General features: G+C 38.0%; 1 protein-coding gene across 1 annotated transcript in view; it reads right to left on the bottom strand.

The window, feature by feature from the left end:
* Positions 1-2,883: 2,883 nt before the first annotated feature.
* Positions 2,884-18,987, bottom strand: part of LOC141796649 (uncharacterized) — a 128,600-nt gene continuing 112,496 nt past the window's right edge. Inside the window, exons 4-5 of the mRNA XM_074677878.1 lie at positions 9,343-9,496; positions 2,884-3,101 (exon numbers count right to left, since the gene is read on the bottom strand). Coding sequence (XP_074533979.1) covers positions 2,884-3,101; positions 9,343-9,496 — 372 coding nt within the window. The remainder of the gene's footprint in view (positions 3,102-9,342; positions 9,497-18,987) is intronic.

Here is an 18,987-nt window from a genome sequence, read left to right as displayed (position 1 = left end):
TTCTTCTTCTTTTTTTTTTTTTTGAATAAAGCAAAAAATGTGTAAAGTTTTTTCTTTCTTTTTTGTTTTCTTTTCCTTTTTTTTTCTTGTTTTTTTTTTTCTTGTTTTTTTTTTTTTGAAAAAAAGCCAAAAACTTGGTAATGGTTTTTTTTCTTTTTGGGGGGTTTCCTGTTTTTTTTTTTTTTTTTTTTTTTTTTTTTGTTCTTAATGCTTCATTAAAGTAATAGTATTATAATGTGTATTACTCTTTATAGTATAGATCCAATATATGGTCCAAATACCAGCTTCTGTTTTTAATCCATCTGTTTTGGATTTAATGATTTTTTGGGACATTAATGTTGTTTAAAGTGGATTTTAGCTTTGATAATCACTGACTTCTACAAAAGTATAAACACAACAGAAGATTTGAAGATGTTGGTGTGTTACTTTGACCTCACTGACCTAGAGGACATCTCTTTTTACAGCCTGCAGTTCAAGTTCTCACCACTAGATGGAGACACAGTTCATAGAAACAAATCTACTCCTGGATCCTCTCAGGATTTACAGCGGTGAAAAGAATCATACACACCATGGAAGTGTGAGATACTGAATTAAAAACCACAGTTAGGTCTTCAAATATGATTTTTTTTAGTTCAGTCACCAACAAAACACACAGAACAAATCATGAGGAAGTCATTAAAAATTAAAACGGTCTAAAACAAGGAACCTGACGCAGGAAACGGGTCTGAAGATACAGAGTCTCAGTCAGGAAGGGAACAGGGAAAACCGTCCAATGACACCACAGGAGCTTCAGCAAATCAAACTGGTTTCCAGTGTTTAACGAGAACTGTACAAGGCCCACTTTAGATCATGGTTTAGGGTCCTTCAGGGCTGTCAGGAAGCCCCGGATCAATGAGGGACAGAGGTAAGTCCCACACACACACACACAGTGGACAGCCAGGGAGAGGAAGAAGAGCCAAGTTTCCAGCTTCGTCTTCTGGACCCTTCAGCACTTTTATAATACCCATAATACACTGCTCCTTTTATGACTTTGTCTTTATAGACTTCATATTTACGTATAAGGAGAAAAACCTGATCAGAGCTGAATTCCTGAAAACGACCTGTGGGTTAAATGTTGATTGGAGTGTGCACAAGAGTCAGAGTTTTCAATCTGGCTTGGGCAGGGGTCTGCAACCGTTACTTTCATAGGAGCTCACCTGGATTAAAGTCATTCAGGAGACACAAAATCTACTTTATCTTCACAAGAAAGACACAAAGTTTTAAAAAATTCCAAACATTGTAAAAATCTAGTGAATAATTATTAAAACAAGAAGTTTTTTTTGTGTTTATAAAATAGAACATGTGATGTCTTAGCCTTTTATTTTCAATAAAGTTGCAAATACTTACAAAAATTGAAAAACAAAAATAATGTCATGAATTTCAGTAGTTTGCAAAATGTGTTAAATTTTCGTAAAAATTCCCAAAAATAAAACTTAAATAATTTGTAAAAATACCCAAGATTTTGAAATTTCAAAAACTTTCAAGAATTACAAAAAATTGCACAATTAAAAAAAACCAATTGGACTTGTTTGCAGAAATTCTTGAAAGTTTTTGAAATGTCAACATTTTTGCTATTTTTGCAAATTGTTTAAGTGAATTAAGTTAATTGTTGAACTTTGCCAAAAAAATTTAATAATAATAATAATAATGCATTTTATTTAATTGTGCCTTTCAGGACACTCAAGGACGCTGAACAAGATTAAAAAAAAAATGCCAAATTAAAAAAAAAAAAAGAATTTAACTAGTGTGAAAGAATTTGCAGGAATTCAGCAAATTTTGAAATTTGTGAACAATTAAAACACTTGCAAAATATCCAAAAAAAAAAGTTTTTTCTCTATATTTGAAAAAATGTCCAAAAACTTGCAAAAATCTAAAAAAAAAGAAAGCTTTATTGACATGTTATTGATTGTTAGTACAACAAAATTTTATTGATGATTTTATTTAGAGTCAGTGTCTTTGAAAATTTGATTTTTTCTGAATTTTTAAAAATGTTACAAAAAAAAAAAATCAAATTAAAAAAACTTCCCAAAAATTAAAAGAAAATCCCAAATCTCAAAAAAACTGTCAGCTTTATTGACAGATGGGATGAAGATTTAGTTCAACAAAACGTTAACGACTAATGACTTCATTTGGTGTTAATCTTTTTAATCATCAATACCCTCTGTAAGAAAAATAACAATTCTTTATTTCAATAATATCATTTTTAAAGCTACAAGGAGCCACTGCAGAGGAGTCAAAGGGCCACATGAGGGTCCAGAGCCACAGGTTGAACACCGTTGGGCTAAGGTAAAGTTCAGCATGCCATAGTTAGCTTTAAACATATTAACCACAATTATACAACAATAAATTTGTGGCTGGTGATAATAAAGAGTTAATGTCGAGCTCTGATTGTGGAAACTTTTGGAAAGTTTGGATCAAAAACAGCAGAAAAAGTTTCTCCCAGTCGTAAACTCTGATGTTGGAGATGACTGATGGTGATGATGATGGTGATGAAGAGGGAGTGACGGGTTAAATGGAGCCTGGATTATCCTAAGCAGAAACACATGAGGACAAGTTTCACACACACACACACACACACACACACACACACACACACACACACACACCTCGTCTGTCTGCTGTCATGTGGGTGTGAGAGTCCTGACCTCCAGAGGTGAGCAAAGCACACTCAGCAGATTAAACCCTCCAGATATGAGGAGCAGGAGGAGGAGGAGGAGGAGGAGCAGGAGGAGGAGGAGGAGAAGGCAGGAGGAGGAGGAGGAGGAGGAGGAGGAGGAAGAGGAGGAGGAGGCCGTTTGCTCTCCACTGATTCCAGTCTGACCCACTCACACGTGGACACCTGGTTTACAAGAGGACAGAGGAGCTGGTTTCACACTCAGAGTCCAGACCGGCAGTGAAAGTGGTTTTCCTCTTCACACCACGGCCGCGCGACAGGAAGGTCAGAGGAGACGGACAAACAGTGGACAGACGGCGGACTGAGGGCGGACTGAGGGCGGACTGAGGGGGCGTCACTCTGAGCTGTCTACAGAGACCAAAGAGACCAAAGTTTGCAGGTTTCTGCTCTGTAACGACAGGGTGAGGATGGTTTTTGATGGAAAGGAAAGACCTGAACGGTGTCACTCTGTGCATTAAAGGAGCAGTCCCATAAAACTTGTCTTTTCTTTCTATTAAGTTAGAAAAAAGATTTTTGTATTCACATTTCTGCAGCTCCTGTTCACAGAGGCACACATAATGAACAACCATGTTTGTCTACGGCAGATTTTGAGGGACAGAAAGAGCGGCTGTTGTTTTTACAGTAGAATAAGAAGAAGACAGAGGCTGTTCTGGTTGTTGTTTAAAAAAGAGGAAAAATAGGAAAAAGAAGAAGAGAGGGTTTTTTTGTTTATTTTTTGCTGAAAAAATTGGTGCTGACAGTATTTTCTGATGGAGGATCCTAAACATGCGTCACATGAGTGTGAATCATCAGATTTTATTCCAAAAAGATCAGGAAGAAATGAGGAGAAACCAAGAGACAGCGACTAAGATGAAGAAGTTGGGTCTGAAGATGCTGAAGTTGGCAGTGCCTCCCCTCACACCTCACAGACTAAATACAAAGTTGATCACCTCACAGTTAATTAAAAATGTACAATATAAAAAAAACAGAGCAATCATAAAATGAAGAAAAAAAATACTTTTATGGTACCATGTTACCTCCTTCTAATTTCTGTTCCTCTTTGTCGTAAAGCTTTCGCACAGTTTATTTTGTCTCACTCAGTTGTTCCTTCAACTTTCTTTCTTTCTACTTTTTTATCCATCTTAATATCCTGATCTGAATTTGTAGCTTTAACAAATATTATTAAAGTGTTTATACTTTACATACCGGAGGTCCTCGACCTATGTCATTTCGACTTAACGATGCCAATAAATATATGTACGGGAAGAAAATAGAGAAGGTTTCCAAGTTACACCACTCTGTTTTAAAGCTCATACAATGTGTACTGGTCTTTGATGCAGAGTGTGTGTGAATACACAGCTGCACAGTGCAATGCGGTCATCAGCATCGTCCACTTTGTCTCAAGTCACGTCACAGTGTAGATTGTCTGTTTTAATTGAAATGTCTATTTTAAAAGTCTGGACTGTTTTCCGATGATTATGAAGTAAAAAACTTGTATTTGGCTAGTTATTTGGAGATTTTGGGTAAAAATCTGATTTACGAGGAATTTCGGGTTACGCCACGTCGTAGGAACGGAAATCAGTCGTAACTCGAGGACAGTCTCTATTTTTATTTAAATAAACATGGGGTCAGACATTAGCAAACAACAACAAAAAAAGGTAATTAAAGTAATAATATCAATGAACATAATCAAATTCAGTTAGTCTTCCAAAAAAATGAAATATTTGCAAACTTATTGAAGCCCCCCTAAAAAACAAGAAAAATATTTGCAATTATTTCGATAAAAACAAAATTCTTGCACATTTTTTGAAATTCAAAAAATGAAATTTCTGCAATTTTTTTATTTTCATTTTTTTAATTTTTGCAAAATTTTTAAGTTGTAAAATCTTTTTTTTTTTCAAAAATGCAACTTTTTTTAAATTTAACTTTTTTTTTTTTGCAAATTTATTGAGAATAAAAAAAGGTACAATTTCATTGATTAAAAAATGTCTTGTTTAAATCATTCACCAGATTTTAACGATGTTTAGAGTTTTATTGAATTTTTTTGTCTTTACTGTGAAGATAAAGTAGATTCTGTGTCTCCTGAATGGCTTTAATCCAGGTGAGCTGAGGGAAAACGGCTCCTATGAAGGTAAAGGTTGCAGACTCCTGGTTTAGTCAAACGTTGTTGTTGTTTCTCTGAGTTTTCTTTCCTCTCTGACAGTCAGAGGTGGATTGGTGCTTCGTTGTTGAAGGCTAACTGTCAAACAGATCATGAGCTCTCAGAGCGGGATGAGGCTTCATGGAGCTTTCTGCTGTTGTTTCTCCAGATATTAGACACGTCCCTCAGCATCAACGCCATCAACATGATGATCAGAATAAATGACGCTGTCTTCAGGATCCTCTTTGATCACTGAGTGATGGGACGTTCAGGAACAGATGGACTCAGTCTGAAACCTGAACGCTACATGTCGCTAACATCCTGCTCCTTTAAGACCTGGCTTCATATCACGAGACAAATCTTTTAATTTCGGGTCCAAAGGAACTAAAACGAGTCCAGAAATGAAAGTCTGAGGCCAAACATGAGTCTGGTCTGTAACAGATGGAGAGACGTCTGCATTCCCCAGCAGTTGGTGAGAAAAAAAAAAAAAAGACAGCAGATGCTTTCCTTAATTTTTTTTTTCTGCTGTGTTTGGTCTTTGGAGGTATGGTGGCCTGGTCAGGACAAAGAGCCAAGGCCAAATGTGTTGGCTCTGAAAGGGCAACAGCTGGGAGCAACAAACCAGGAAGTGGCTCCACTTCATTAAAGACCCAGCAGGGGGTCCCAGGAGCTTTTCCAGCTCTCCTCCCACTCTCTCCATCACGGCACTCCTCCCTCTGCCTGCCTGCCTGCCTGCCTGCCTGCCTGTCGGTCGGAAAACGTCATTTCATCACAGCTTATTCTTCCTTTCCCAGCATGCACCCTGCTCATCACACCGCCACTTTACAGCTGCTAAAAGAAGTGCACTGCAAAATAAAAAAGGGAGCCTAAATAGAAGATGAAAACAATTAAGTTGATGAGAAAATGACTCAATATTAATGAAATTATCTGTTCACGCTGCAAGATTATTTTACGAAGTGTTGACACAAGAAGAAAATTCTCATTTTTGGATTAAAATAGTTAAAAACAAACATCCAAAAACACAAGAGAAAGAGAAAAGTTACTTGTATTAACCCAATATTCTAATTTTAAGCTAATTTTCTAAACAAATTTCTTTTTTTTTTCTATTTGCAGATTTTTTTTTAACTTGTAAAAACAATTCAGACCTCATTTTCTCTTTAAAAACTTAAAAAAAGACATTTATCTGGACCGGGATTGGGTCATTACTTGTTGGGAACACCAAACTTTTTGTGTCTTCAGTGATATTTTTACTGTTTTATCTCCTGTGTTTGTCTGGAGATCCCACATGTAACCATGGCTGCATTGTTTACATATGAAATCAGCTGTTAGCAGCCTTTAGCATGTGAATGCTAACTGGTGCTAGGCCGGATGTTTACCCACAAGGTGAGCTAAGAAGTGACGACATTGACCTGTCCTTCCATCCATCGTTATTGGGAACGTAAGATCTATCTCCAATAAGATGGACGAGCTAGCTGTGCTAACCCAGCAACAGAGGGAATACCAGAGGGCAGAGTAGCATCATGCTATTCACAGACATGGCTAACAGAGCTAACACCAGACACCAAGGCCGCAACGCTGTCTCTACGCTGTAAAAAAGTTTGTGTAAATTGACAATAAGCTACTGTTTGTTATTGTTTATGATTAAATGCTGTAAAACTTTTCACAGTGAGTTATTTTCTGCAGATTTTACAGTAAAACTCTGTAAATTACAGGAATGATGATGTGAAATCGAGGGTAAACTATCGTCTGTTTCCTCACGGCGTTGCTCTGTGTGTCTCTTTGTGGAGCTGTAAGCTCCTCTGACTCTGGGCTAAAGCTCGCTGACGTCTAAGCCGCTCTGATCTGATCCTCTGACGGTGTGAAAGTGCTCTCCTCAGCTCCAAAGCAGCTTTCCTCTCCGCGCAGACGATCCCAGGAGGGCCACTTCACCGCACAGAGAGAGTTTTAACGTGAAACACCGTGTTTCATCTCTCTCCATCCTCCCTCATCTGGCTCTGAGTCCTACAGTGGGTCCGCTGGAGTCCAGAGCCAGACCCTGACCCGCACACGCTCACAGATGTCGCGGCCTTTAGCATCTCTGGCCGGGTCAGTGATCGTCACTTCATGATTCGCTCGTTGTGTGAGTGACGGACACGTCTCTCCTCAGCCCCACAAAAGAAAACACCTGTTAGAGTCCGCCTAATCCTCGCCAGCGGACCCGGCTCTCCCAGCTCTTTGGGGCCCCTGATAATCCTCACAAGGGCACCAGGCCAAGGCCAGAGCAGATTAGACCCCCAAAATCCCTCCACGCTCACACACCTCCGGGTCTGCCCCCCATAACGAGCGCTTCAATCGGCCCCTTAATCCCCGGACTCGGAGGAGCCCTCAGCCCAGCACTTGTCCCCCCTCAGCCCAAACCCTGCTCCTCCTTCAGGCCCAGACCTGGTCCAGGCCTGAGCAGCACTCACTTACGCCCCCCCACCCCAAACACCAGCTCCTCCTCCCCCCTCCCCCCGTGGAGCTCAGCCCATTGATTTGTTGATTTCTCCTTTGTCTGCGGCCGGCCGAGTGTTAAGGGGACATCCAGGATCCAGGGCCCAGAGCCAGGACTTTTGGCATGGGAGATTAAGGTCCTGATCTGGGCATCTGTCACTGCCAGGTCCCCCTTCTCCCTCTCTGGCCTCTGGGCCTAATCCTGAGTCACTTTTAGCCCAGACGTGGACCAGGTTTAAGGAAAACCTTCAGGGACAGATCTGTGGATTATTTAACTGAAACACTCAGAGGTCAACGAGAGGTTTTCACGTTTCTGTAAAAACTACATCTCTAAAGTTTTCTGACTGATAAACAAAGTCTGTCCTTAAGGGCGACAGGGGGACACCTAAAAATTTAAAATAATAAACAGAGATTTGTTGTTTTTATCCCATTATTTATGAACAGGGCGATGAGGCAGTGACTGGTTCATCAGTTTGTGGTCAGTTTCCACCACAGACAAAAACACCAAATCTCAGAGAAATACTCAAACAATAAATGGAGGAAGAAGCACATACTGGACTCAAAGAAGAACCTAAGTCTGAGGCTCTTTGGATCTAGATTTTAAACCCTTTAACATTCCACCATAGAAATAAGAAGTGAATTTATTCTCATTATTATTTTCTCATGTTGCTGAAGCTCTTAGATCAGAAACTTCACCGATCGTTGGTCCTGATGTTGTCAGAGCTTCGTTCTGTCCCAGGAAAGAGTTGCTGATTGCTAAGCTCTAGTTTTGAGTTCCTGAAGTCAGAGCTTTGTCTGTTAGGACCTGGCCTGGGACTAGTCCTAAGACCAGCTCGGTCATAAAGGGGGAGCCTGTCATCTGCTGCTGGTCCTCTGTGGTTTTTCAAGTCCACAAAATTTAATATTTCATATTTATTATATTTTTTCTGCAAATTTTTCAAATCTAATTTTTAAAAACTCTTTTTTGCAATTTTTAAGTCTTTTTTTGAAAATGTTGCAAATTATTTTAAATTTCTGTCAATTTTAAGATAAAGGCAAAGTAATTTATTTATTTGTTTTTCGTTTTTTGAAATTTGAAAATATTAGATTTTGATTTTTTTTTAAAAAATCAAGATTTCCACAAAAAAAAATATTTTTTGTTGTTGATGTTTTTGCATTGTTGAAGTTATGCAAATTTTCTTACATTTAAAAAATGTGGAGAATTTTGCAAATTCTTGAAATTTCTTTCTTTTTTTTGCTTCAATTTCTTATTAATGTTGCAAATACTTATATTTCCAAAAATTTGAAATTATTGCAAAAACAATTTCATTTTTTATCATTTCTGTAAGATTTTTAAATAAGTTTTTGCAATTTTTTTTTAAATTTCAAAAATCCCACAAATATTTCCAAAAATTTTGCAAACTTTTAACATTTTTGAAGTTTTTAAAATTTTCTTAAATTTCAAAACTTTTGGAAAATTTTGCAAATTTATTTATTTATTTATTTATTTATTTAGGATTAATGCAAATTTTTCATTATTTAAAAAACAACAACAAAAAAGCAAGACATCACTTGTACAATTTAATAAATTAAAAAAACTTTTTATAAATAATAATAATTAAATAAATAATCATTCAATATTTCTCAACTATGTTTAGAATTTAAACACTAATTTTTGTCTTTATTGTGAAGATAAAGTGAATTTTGTGTCTCCTGAATGACTTTAATCCAGGTGAGCTGAGGAAAAATGGCTCCTAAGAAAGTAAAGGTTGCAGACCCCTGGCTCAGGTGATTCCGTTTTTGCTGTTTCCGAGTTAATCTGGTAAATGACAGAATAAAGTGAGAAAACTCTTGAACACCAGGCAGAGTCTGAACTCATTGACTTCACTCTTTGTGTATTAAATCCATTTAATGTGTAAGTTTAATGTTCTCATTCATTAAGCTGTGTGTGTGTGTGTGTGTGTGTGTGTGTGTGTGTGTGTGTGTGTGTGTGTGTGTGTGTGTGTGTGTGTGTGTGTGTGTGTGTGTGTGTGTGTGACAGCTCTGTCAAACAGCTGACCTGCTCCTCTGCTCCTCTGTTTGGTGTTGGAGTTGACTCCTCTCTGAGCTTCCTGTGAACTCTCAGCTCCTCCGGCTCGTGGAGATTTTCTCACTTTCAGGCGCCAAAGCCGACTCCAATCCCACCAAACCACCACGGGAAGCAGCGCCGCGTCCTGAAACAGAAGCAGCGTGTTAATTCAGGACACACACACAGAAACACACACACACACACACACACACACACACACACACACACACACATCCTGCCGTGAGCTGTTATCAGGTGACAGGTGAGACACCAGGTGACAAAGGGTCATAATCTGAAGGTTATTACTCAGCAAATGGTTCGACACCGCCGCTAGCAGCTCTGACAGAGGAGGAGGAGGAGGAGGAGGAGGAGGAGGAGGAGGAGGAGGAGGAGGAGGAGGAGGAGGTGAGAACATCAGGACTCTGTTTGAGGGTCAAAACCTGAATCCACATCAAGACCAGACCTGCTGTACTCAGGTCAACCCAGGAGGGTCTGAACAGATCAACTGTAGCACCCCCCAGTGGCCACACATGAAACTCCAGGATGAGTAAAGGATCTCTCCTCTCTACAAACAGGAAGTGACGAGCTGAACGTCTCTGATAGGACGCTCCTCAGCTCTGAGAGGAAAAACCTGTCAGAGGTCAGAGGTCAAAGCAGACAGTTCAGACTCAGGCTGTCGTTGCAGTTCCCTGAGTGTCCACATGAGGCAGCGCCAAAACAAAGGAAACTCCTGCTGCAGGTTCAAACTCTGAAACTAAAGACCCGTTTCCACCGAGGAACTCAGGAAACATCTTTCAGTACTCAGGGAAAAGTCTGTGTCAGGATTACTGGACTGTGAGTGTGTGTCTCCTCATGTGCGTGAGTGTGTGAGAGTGTGTGTGAGTGTGTGTGAGTGTGTGTGAGTGTGTGTGAGGAAGAAGGGGGGAGGTGGGGTGGGCCCCAGATGGATAATGGATGGGAAGTCCTGCTACTGTTGGGGGACCAGGGGGGGGTCAGAGCTGCTGATAGCACCGCCCGTCCAGCTGACACCACACGAGGTGACGGAGGAGACGACTCTGCTGTCATGAAACGAAACTGTCCACGAAGCACAGACGGCTCAGAGCGGGAAGACGTCAGACAGGAAGTGAAGCAGATTTTCTCTTTGAAAATCTGAGCTCTGAGAGTTTGATCAGAGGACAGACACAACATTTACCTTTAACTGCTCACTCTTTTTTATCCATCTTAAACCAGGAGTCGGCAACCTTTACTTTCATAAGAGCCATTTTCCTTCAGCTCACCTGGATTACAGTCATTCAGGAGACACAGAATCTACTTTATCTTCACTATAAAGACAAAAAGTAAAAAAAGTCTACACACAAAAGTAAAAATCAAATAAATATTTTTTGGAGACAAGAAGTTTTTTGAATGTATCTAGTTGTACATGTGATGATGCTGTTTTTTTTTATTTTCAATAATTTTTCAAAGATTTTATTTTTTTTTCTTAATATGCCAAAATAAAAAACACGAAATTTCAAAAATTTGAAATAATATTACCGCTTACTCCTACTTACTACTTTTGAAGTTTTAAATGTTGGAAAAAAATAAAATAAATGGCAAAAACTGTCCAAAATTTTATTTATTTCATTTTTATTTATTTAAAAAATTTTCAAAACTTAAAAAAATAATAATTTGAAAAATTTGCAAGCTTTTTTCAGTTTTAATTTTTAATTTAAAAATTTTGCAAAAAAAAAATTAAAACTTTTGAAGTCACAAAGATTTGCAAAAGATTTTTTTTATTTCAATTTTTTATTTCAGCGGTTTGCAAAAAAAAAAAAAAAAAAAAATTTGAAATTAATACATTTCTAAAAAAAAATGTTTATTGCAATTTTTTATTTCCAGCATTTGCAAAAAAAATAGAAAAATTAATAGATTTTTTTAAAAAAAGTTTTTATTTCAATTTTGTATTTCAAAAATTTGCAAAAAAAATTTTTTTTGAAATTCAGAAATATTTTAAATTTTTGAACATGTTGTCTTAAAATGTTTTATTTCAAAAATTTTGCAAAAAAAAAGAAAAAGAAATTAATAAACCTTTCAAATTTTTTAAATTCTTATTATTTTTTTTATTTGATAACATAACCTACAATACTGTCCAACTCATTTTTTTTGTTGTGTTTTGTTAATGCCTGTAATCATTAATATCCTCTGTAAGAAAAATAACAATTCTTTATTTCAAATATATTTTTAAAGCTACACGGAGACACTGCAGAGGAGTCAAAGAGCCACATGAGGCCCCAGAGCCACAGGTTGAACACCCTTAGTCGAGAACCTTCTTTAGATCCAACAGTGCAAAATGTAAATTTGTGCAGTTTTTGGGGTTTTAAGGTTTTGATCAACCTGTCGATGAAAAATCACATCCTTAGTTTTAAGTTTTAATCAACAAAAACAAAGATTTTGAAGGTTTTCTTGTTTCGTTTCTTCAGGTTTTCAACACGAGACAGAAAAACCGTGAACACACTCTGAGTGTGTGTGAGAAACATGAGGCTGTGTGTGTCTTTAAGAAGGGTTTTATTCACTTTATCAGGTTTAACAGGAGGGCCAGCTAACGGGACTGGATCTGGTTATAAAAACAAAACCAGAGAACCATAAGGAGTAAAACCTCGATCTGGTTTCTCCTCTGCTCTCACCTCAGAGGTAGACCCTGACCCGCTGAGACCTGATCTCCAATAAAAGATCTCCTTTACAGTCGGGCTGGTGGAGGATCCAGAGGTTGGCCGTGTCCTCAGGGTCAGGATGTGTCCCCTTTCAGACCCTCATTATATCAGTTTCCCCTGGACCAGGACTATCAGCTGCACCCATCCGTCACAGAGGCCCCGGGCCCCGGCATGGGCGCCCCTAAACCAACACTGGGTGAGCGACCATGAAGAAAGGTGAGCCACTGTCCCTCCTCCTCCTCCTCACCTGTTCCTGTCCTCACAGCAGACTCTGAGGGACCACAGGGACAGTCCAGGGCGGGGCCCCTTTCAAAGCTGTGTTTGGGGTTTGTTTGTTGCCCGAGTCCTGATCCTGTCTACTGTAAATGAAGACCGCTTTCAGCCCGAGGGGAGGAATAAACCAATCACAGAGCTGCTCCTTGTTCTCAGAGAGGAGGTCTGCAGGCCTCAGAGGAAGATGGTCCTGGTTTTATAGGGGGGGCAGAAATAAGACCTCGTGTCAGACCCTGAGTCCCTGATCAAAGCTGCTTCAGGCTTTGAAGTTTCTGTTCATCCTCCTGCTTCAGTTTTCTGTAACTTCCTCCTCATGTTTCTGTCTCCCCTGTGTTTTGTCGACCAAAAATGATTTTATTTATTTATTTATTTATTTATTTATTTACTTATTTATTAATTTATTAATGCCTACAAATGACAATTTCAGTGTCTAAACCAGGGGTCTGCAACCTTTACCTCCATAGGAGCCATTTTTCCTCAGCTCACCTGGATTAAAGTCATTCAGGAGACACAAAATCTACTTTATCTTCACAATAAAGACAAAAAAATGTTGAAAATTCTTAACATGGTATAAATGTAGTGAATAATTATTTAAAGGAGAAGTTTTTTGTGTTGGAAAAATTGTGCATGTGATGTAGGGTCTTCTATTCAAATAAAAAAGTATTGATTTAAAAATGAAATTTAATTAAACAAACATTTTTGAAATTATCAAAATGGCAAAACTTCAAACATGTCAAAATTTGCAAACATTTTAACATTTTTGTGGGATTTTTGAAATGTAAAAAGAAATTGCAAATTTTATTTAAAAAATGTGAAATTTCAAAAATCTCCAAAACGTTCAAATTAAATTATTTTGCAATAATTGATAAATATGAAATTTAAAAAAACTGCAAAATTTGCAAAATTCCAAACATTTATGAAATTGAGGAAATTGCAAAACTTCATGAAGGTTAAAATTTGCAAACATTTTGAATTTTTTGTGTCAAAAATATTGCAAAAAAAAAAAAAAAAAATTGTGAACACAAACAAACTAAAAAATTCCATTAAATTTCAATACTACCAAAAATTTTGGAAATATTATACTTTTGAAACATTAAAAAGATGAACTAAAAATTGCAAAAATTAGTTAAAAAAAAAAAGAATGAAAAAATTGCATAAAAAATACTAATTATAATGTAATTCAAAATTTCACAGACTTCAGAAACCATAGTGGACCATCATCAGATGACAGGCTCCCCTCATGACTGAGCTGGTCTTAGGGCTAGTTCCTGACTTGCACTGGTTCTTTGTGTTTCCACTGACAAAGAAAATGCAATTTTCAGAATGTGCAAAAATTGCAAAAACAGCTGAAACTTAAAATAAGTGCAAATTTTTTTTGTAAATTTGAAAAAAAAATAGTTCTTGTAAAAATGCGCATAATTTTTCAAAAAATGAAATTTAGATAATTTGAAAAAAAATGCAAAATCTATGAAACAAATGTAATTTTTATTCTGAATTTAAATTTTTTTCCCAAAAATTAAAATACAAAAAATTTGCAAAAATTGCAAAAAAAAAAAATGTTTTTGTGATATCCCTGCAAAATTTTAAATGTTTAGCTTAAAAACAATTTGGACATTTAAAAAGAATTCAAAAATTAAATCAGTGCAATTAAATATATTTTCCCTAATTTCTTAAATTTTGACATAATTCTTGAATTTGAAAACATATTTTGATAATTTTCCTCAACTTACTTTTTCCCCGTTTTTTCAAGTATGTATTTTCTTCCAGATGAGTCTTCTTGTAGGTGTAGTTATCTTCCCAGGGCTGTAAAACTTGAGGTTAGCCACAGGTGCATGGAAAGTTGGTGGGCTGTTGATGTTGTAGGAGGTGAAGTAGAGCGGTGGCAGGCTTTATTGACAGATGGGATGAAGATTTAGTTCAACTTAATGTTAACACAGGATTTTATTTAGTGTCAATGTCTTTAATCATCAATACCCTCTGGAAGAAAAATAACTATTCTTTATTTTAGTAATATTTTTCAAAGCTACAAGTAGCCACTGCAGAGGAGTCAAAGGGCCGCATGAGGGTCCAGAGCCACAGGTTAAAGACCCTTGAGCATGACTATAAACATGTCAGAGTTAGACAGAAAGCTAAAGGCCTGTTTCAATTCACTTCCATGCACAAAACGTGACATTGCAGTCAGGTTTTGTTTTGTTTTGGTTTGAGGCAGTGGTCTCCTCTCTCCTCTCCTTGCCTTCTCTCCTTCTCTCCTTCTCTCCTCTCTCCTCTGTTCGCTGTGATCACCCGGACAGCTGGTGCTGGGGCAGCTGCACGGCTGCGGGGTGGCTGGGAAAGACCCCGTCCCCCTGCAGACCCAGGAGGGGCTCCTGCATCTGCTCAGCTGTCGGCCCGCCCGCCCCCTCCCTCAGCCTGGGCTCCGTCAGCTGAGAGCAGCGGGGGAGACAGCTGGCCGGTGCTGCTGGGGGTGAGGGGGTGAGGCTGTGTGTATTGAGCCGGGTGGGGGAGGACCGAGCGGCGATGACATCATGGTCTCAGTGATGCGTTTAAACACATGTGCACCAACACAAACACTGCTGGGCTCCTCTTTCTCTGAGTTACCTTCTTTTTCTCTGGACTCTGTTGGTCCTCTTTTCATCCTACAGACCGGATCCAGGATCTCACTCGTTAGTTTATAAACCTGATCCACCCTGGACGCCTAAAACAACCAATCACATGATTTATGACCGTGTCATTGCAGCATGCCTTGATAATTTGTTAATTTTCTGCCCACTAACATTTCTAATCCACACTTTCATTTCAAACACTTTTATTTTTTTTTAATCATGCAAATTTCAGGTTTTAAGAATTAACTGAACAGATTTGATGTTATTCATTAGAATTTATCACATCACCTTAACGTACTGATTTTATTTTTTACTTTGTATTATTTCTGAACGCTTTCCTCATATTGATATTATCACTTGTTTCTGTTCTTCTGTAAAGTACGGAAGCCTATTGCTGCCACACCACAAAAAAAAAGGTTTAATAAAAAAGTAGCGAGATGATTCAGGGTCATTGATGAGCATTTGTTTCTTTTATTTGTGATGATGATGTTTCACAGGTCACAAAAACACTGAATTCAATATGTCATGAATAATACAGTGTATAAGATGAACGTCTGGTCTTTTTATTTTAAAAAGTTGTTGTTGTTTTTACTTTTATTTATTTATTCATTCTTTTTTTATTTTGTAAGTTGTTTTATGGGATCTTTTTTAAGATTTATGTTGTTTTTCATTTATTAATCTATTTATTTTATTTTGTTGATTTTTTGGGGGGGTCTTTTTACATTGTTATTTTTGTTTTTTAACTGTTTTTGTGTTTTTATTTTTATTATTATTGGGGGTTTTGTTTATTTTTTTAAGGTTTGGTTTTGTTGTCTTTTATAAATTTTTTTTTTTCATATTGTTGCTGTTTTTACGTTTTCTTTTGTTTATCAATTAATTTTTTTTTGTTGTTCTGGGGGTCTTTTTTGTTTTTAGATATTTTTGGTCTGGGGGATTTTTTGTTTATTTTTTTAGTTGTCTTTTTCTGTCTTTTTTTATTTTTTTAATATTGTTGCTATTTTTACTTTTACTTTTCTTCATTTGTGTAATTTAATTTGTTGTTTTGAGGGGCTTTTTAATTTTTTTGATTGTTTAGGGGATTTTTGTTTAATTTTTTAAAGTTTGTTTTTTTTGTCTTTTTTTCAGATTGTTGTTATTTCTACTTTGACTTTTTCTTTATTTATTCAATTTATTTCTTTGTTTTGTTTTTTGTTTGTTTTGTTTTTATTTTTGTCCATTGTTGTTCCCATTATTATTATTATTATTATTATTATTATTATTATTATTATTATTATTATTATTATTATTATTAATTTTATTTTTTTTTATTATTATTATTTTTTCTATCTTTTTAATACTTATTTATTTGATCTTTTTTTAAGAGTTTTGTTTTTGTTGTTTTTTAAACTGCTGATGAAGCTGCCTGTTTGTGCTGATCTGAGCGGATTACCAAAATGAGGAGTGGAAGAAAAAGTGTGAGAGAAAAAAAAAGAGAGAGCTGCACTGACTTGGCTCCTACCTAATATATATATATACATATATACGTTTATTATGCAGGTGGATTAATTTTTCCTTTTCCTTGGATGTGGATCAAAGTCCTGAGTCATCCTCGTCTTTTTGGCCTCGTGCCAGTCCAGGACAGGGATCCTCACAGAGACCACAAACAGCCGACAGAGGAGAAGATGGACCTGCAGGGTGGAGGGTGTTGGTGGGGGTGGGGGTGGGGTGCAGGAGGTTGTATTGTTGTGTGTTTTTAGGGGGAGGGGGATGTTGGAGAGGGAAGGAGAAGGAGGGAGGGATGTGTACTGGAAAGCAGAGTTCCTTTGTCCTCGAAGAAACGGACCCTCAGAGGTCGGGAGGGAAGATCTGATGCTGCACTGTTAAAGCTCCTGTTAAAGCTCCTCTCATTTTCGGTCCCAGTTCCCACATTTGATGGATTAAAAAAGTGCAGAATTACTTTTTTTCAGGACGAGATGAACAAAGTTTAAAGATGTTTTTTTTTGCTCACAGGAGCTTTAATATTCTGGAGCGTCCTTCAGTGAACCAGGCTCTGAGCGCTCACTGTATCCTCAGGGTTTCAGACCTGTAGGGGGAGAGTTGAGGATGAAGAAGAGGAGGGTGAGGAGGGTCACATGTTTCCATCTGTCCCGTAAATAAAACACGATCCGTCCATCTCTGCTGTCATCCAGCTACGGTTTCCTCTAAGTGGCCACAGCCCATCTGCCGCTGCTCATTGATCCCTGATTGATTCCTTGAATTGTTTAATGACCAGCAGGGTCACTTCATTAAGCGTTAGCTGGGTGCTTTAATTGCCCTGGGCTAATTTAAGCCGGCTGATTAATTCTGGGTCCCCGGCGGTGGAAATGGACCTCACTGTCAATGGTGGGATTAGAGGGAAGACAATGGGCGACAGATGACTGACAGAGGCCTGAGTGGCTTTGGAAAGCTGTGCTGATGTTTGTGTTGTAAATCTGAAAGAGCGTATTGTGTCATCGCACCGGCTGAGCTGAGCCCAGCGCCGTAATTTATTCCACACTAACACAGCAACATATTGAACAATTTAGTGTTATTTTTGTGAGGTCAAGCTCGTCAGCGAAACAAAGACGGAGAGGTTATAAAGTTCAGTTTTCATGGGCTTCAGATGAGAGGAGGATGATGATGATGAAGGTTGTTAGGAAGGAGTTCATGTTTGTTTTTAATGACAGAAAACTGCTTTTAAAGACTTAAGAGCTTTTCTTTTTCCCTGAGTGGATGTTTCAGTCTTGAGCTGAATCAGATCAGAGTTTAATCTGATCTTAAAAATGATCTGTGAGTCATTTAATAAAATACAGGAAAAGTTACGTTTCCTTACAGAAAACTGTTTGAAATACTGAAGCTAAGGGAAGTGGAAAACTGAAAATGCGAAACGTAAAAAAAGCCATTTAGTAAAAAAAAAAAGATGGCGATCACAACTTTAAACAAAAAAAAACAATGAGTGAAGACGGAGTGAAGGAAAAGGGAAGAGAAAGAAGGAGGAAAGAAGCAGGGAGAAAAGAAGTAAAGAGGGAGGGAAGGAAGAAAGCAGCAGAGAGAAGGAAGTAGGGAAGAAGGAGGGAGGAAGGAGGGAAGGAGAAGGAAAAGGGCAGGTAAGATACAATTAAAGAAGGAGGGACAAAGGAGTGGAGAAGCAGGAGGAAATGAGGAGAGAAGAAGAAGGAAAGAAGCAGAAGGAGGGAAGGAAGGAAGCAGAAGAGAGGAAGAAGGAGTGAAAAGGGAGGGGAAAAGGAGGATGAAAAAAGGAGTGAAGAAGTGGAGAAGATGGAGGAAAGAGGGAGGAGAGAAGCAGGGAAGAAGAAGTCAAGACGGAGGAAAGAAGCACAAGGAGGAAAGGAAGAAAGCAGCAGAGAGGAAGAAGAAGGGAAGAAGGAGGGTTGAAGGAGGAAGAAAAACAAGTAAAGGAGTAGGAAAGGAGTGAACACTGAGGAGAAAGCAGAAGGAGGGAAGGAAGAAAGCAGCAGAGAGGAAGAAGGGAGGAAGAAGGTGGGGAGAAGAAGGGAAGAAGAAAGGGACGAAGGAGCAGAGAAGCAGGAAGAAAAAAGGAGTAAAGAAGTAAAGAAGACGGAGTAAAGACGAATGAAAGAATCAGGGAAGAAGAAGTAAAGAGGGAGAAAAGGAAGGAAGCAGCAGAAAGGAAGAAGTAGGAAAGTAGGAGGGATGTGGTAGGGAAGAAGGAGGGCAGAAAGAGAAGTGAAGGAGTGAAGATGGAGGAAAAAAGCAGAAGCAGGTAAGGAAGGAAGCAGGTAAGGAAGGAAGCAGGAGAGAGGAAGAAGGGAGGAAGAAGGGATGAAGAAGAAGGGAAAGGGCAGGTAAGGATGGAGTAAGAAGGAGGAACAAAGGATCAGAAAAGCAGGAAGAAATAAGAAGTGAAGAAGCAGAGAAGACGGAGTGAAAACGGAGGAAAGACGCAAGGAACTGTAAATAAGGAGGAAAGGAAAAAAGCAGCAGAGAGGAGGGAAGAGGTAGGGAAGAATGAAGGAAGAAGAAGGAAAGAAGAAGTGAACGAGTGAAGAAGGAAGTAAGAGGCAGAAAGAGGAAAGGAAGAAAGCAGCAGA

This window comes from Halichoeres trimaculatus, unplaced genomic scaffold (genome assembly GCF_033239565.1).
Source record: "Halichoeres trimaculatus isolate MK-OKI-2021-1 unplaced genomic scaffold, fHalTri1.1 fHalTri1_scaffold_10, whole genome shotgun sequence".
In the NCBI taxonomy this organism is placed as follows: Eukaryota; Metazoa; Chordata; class Actinopteri; order Labriformes; family Labridae; genus Halichoeres; species Halichoeres trimaculatus.
This window is presented reverse-complemented; position numbering and strand designations above follow the sequence as displayed.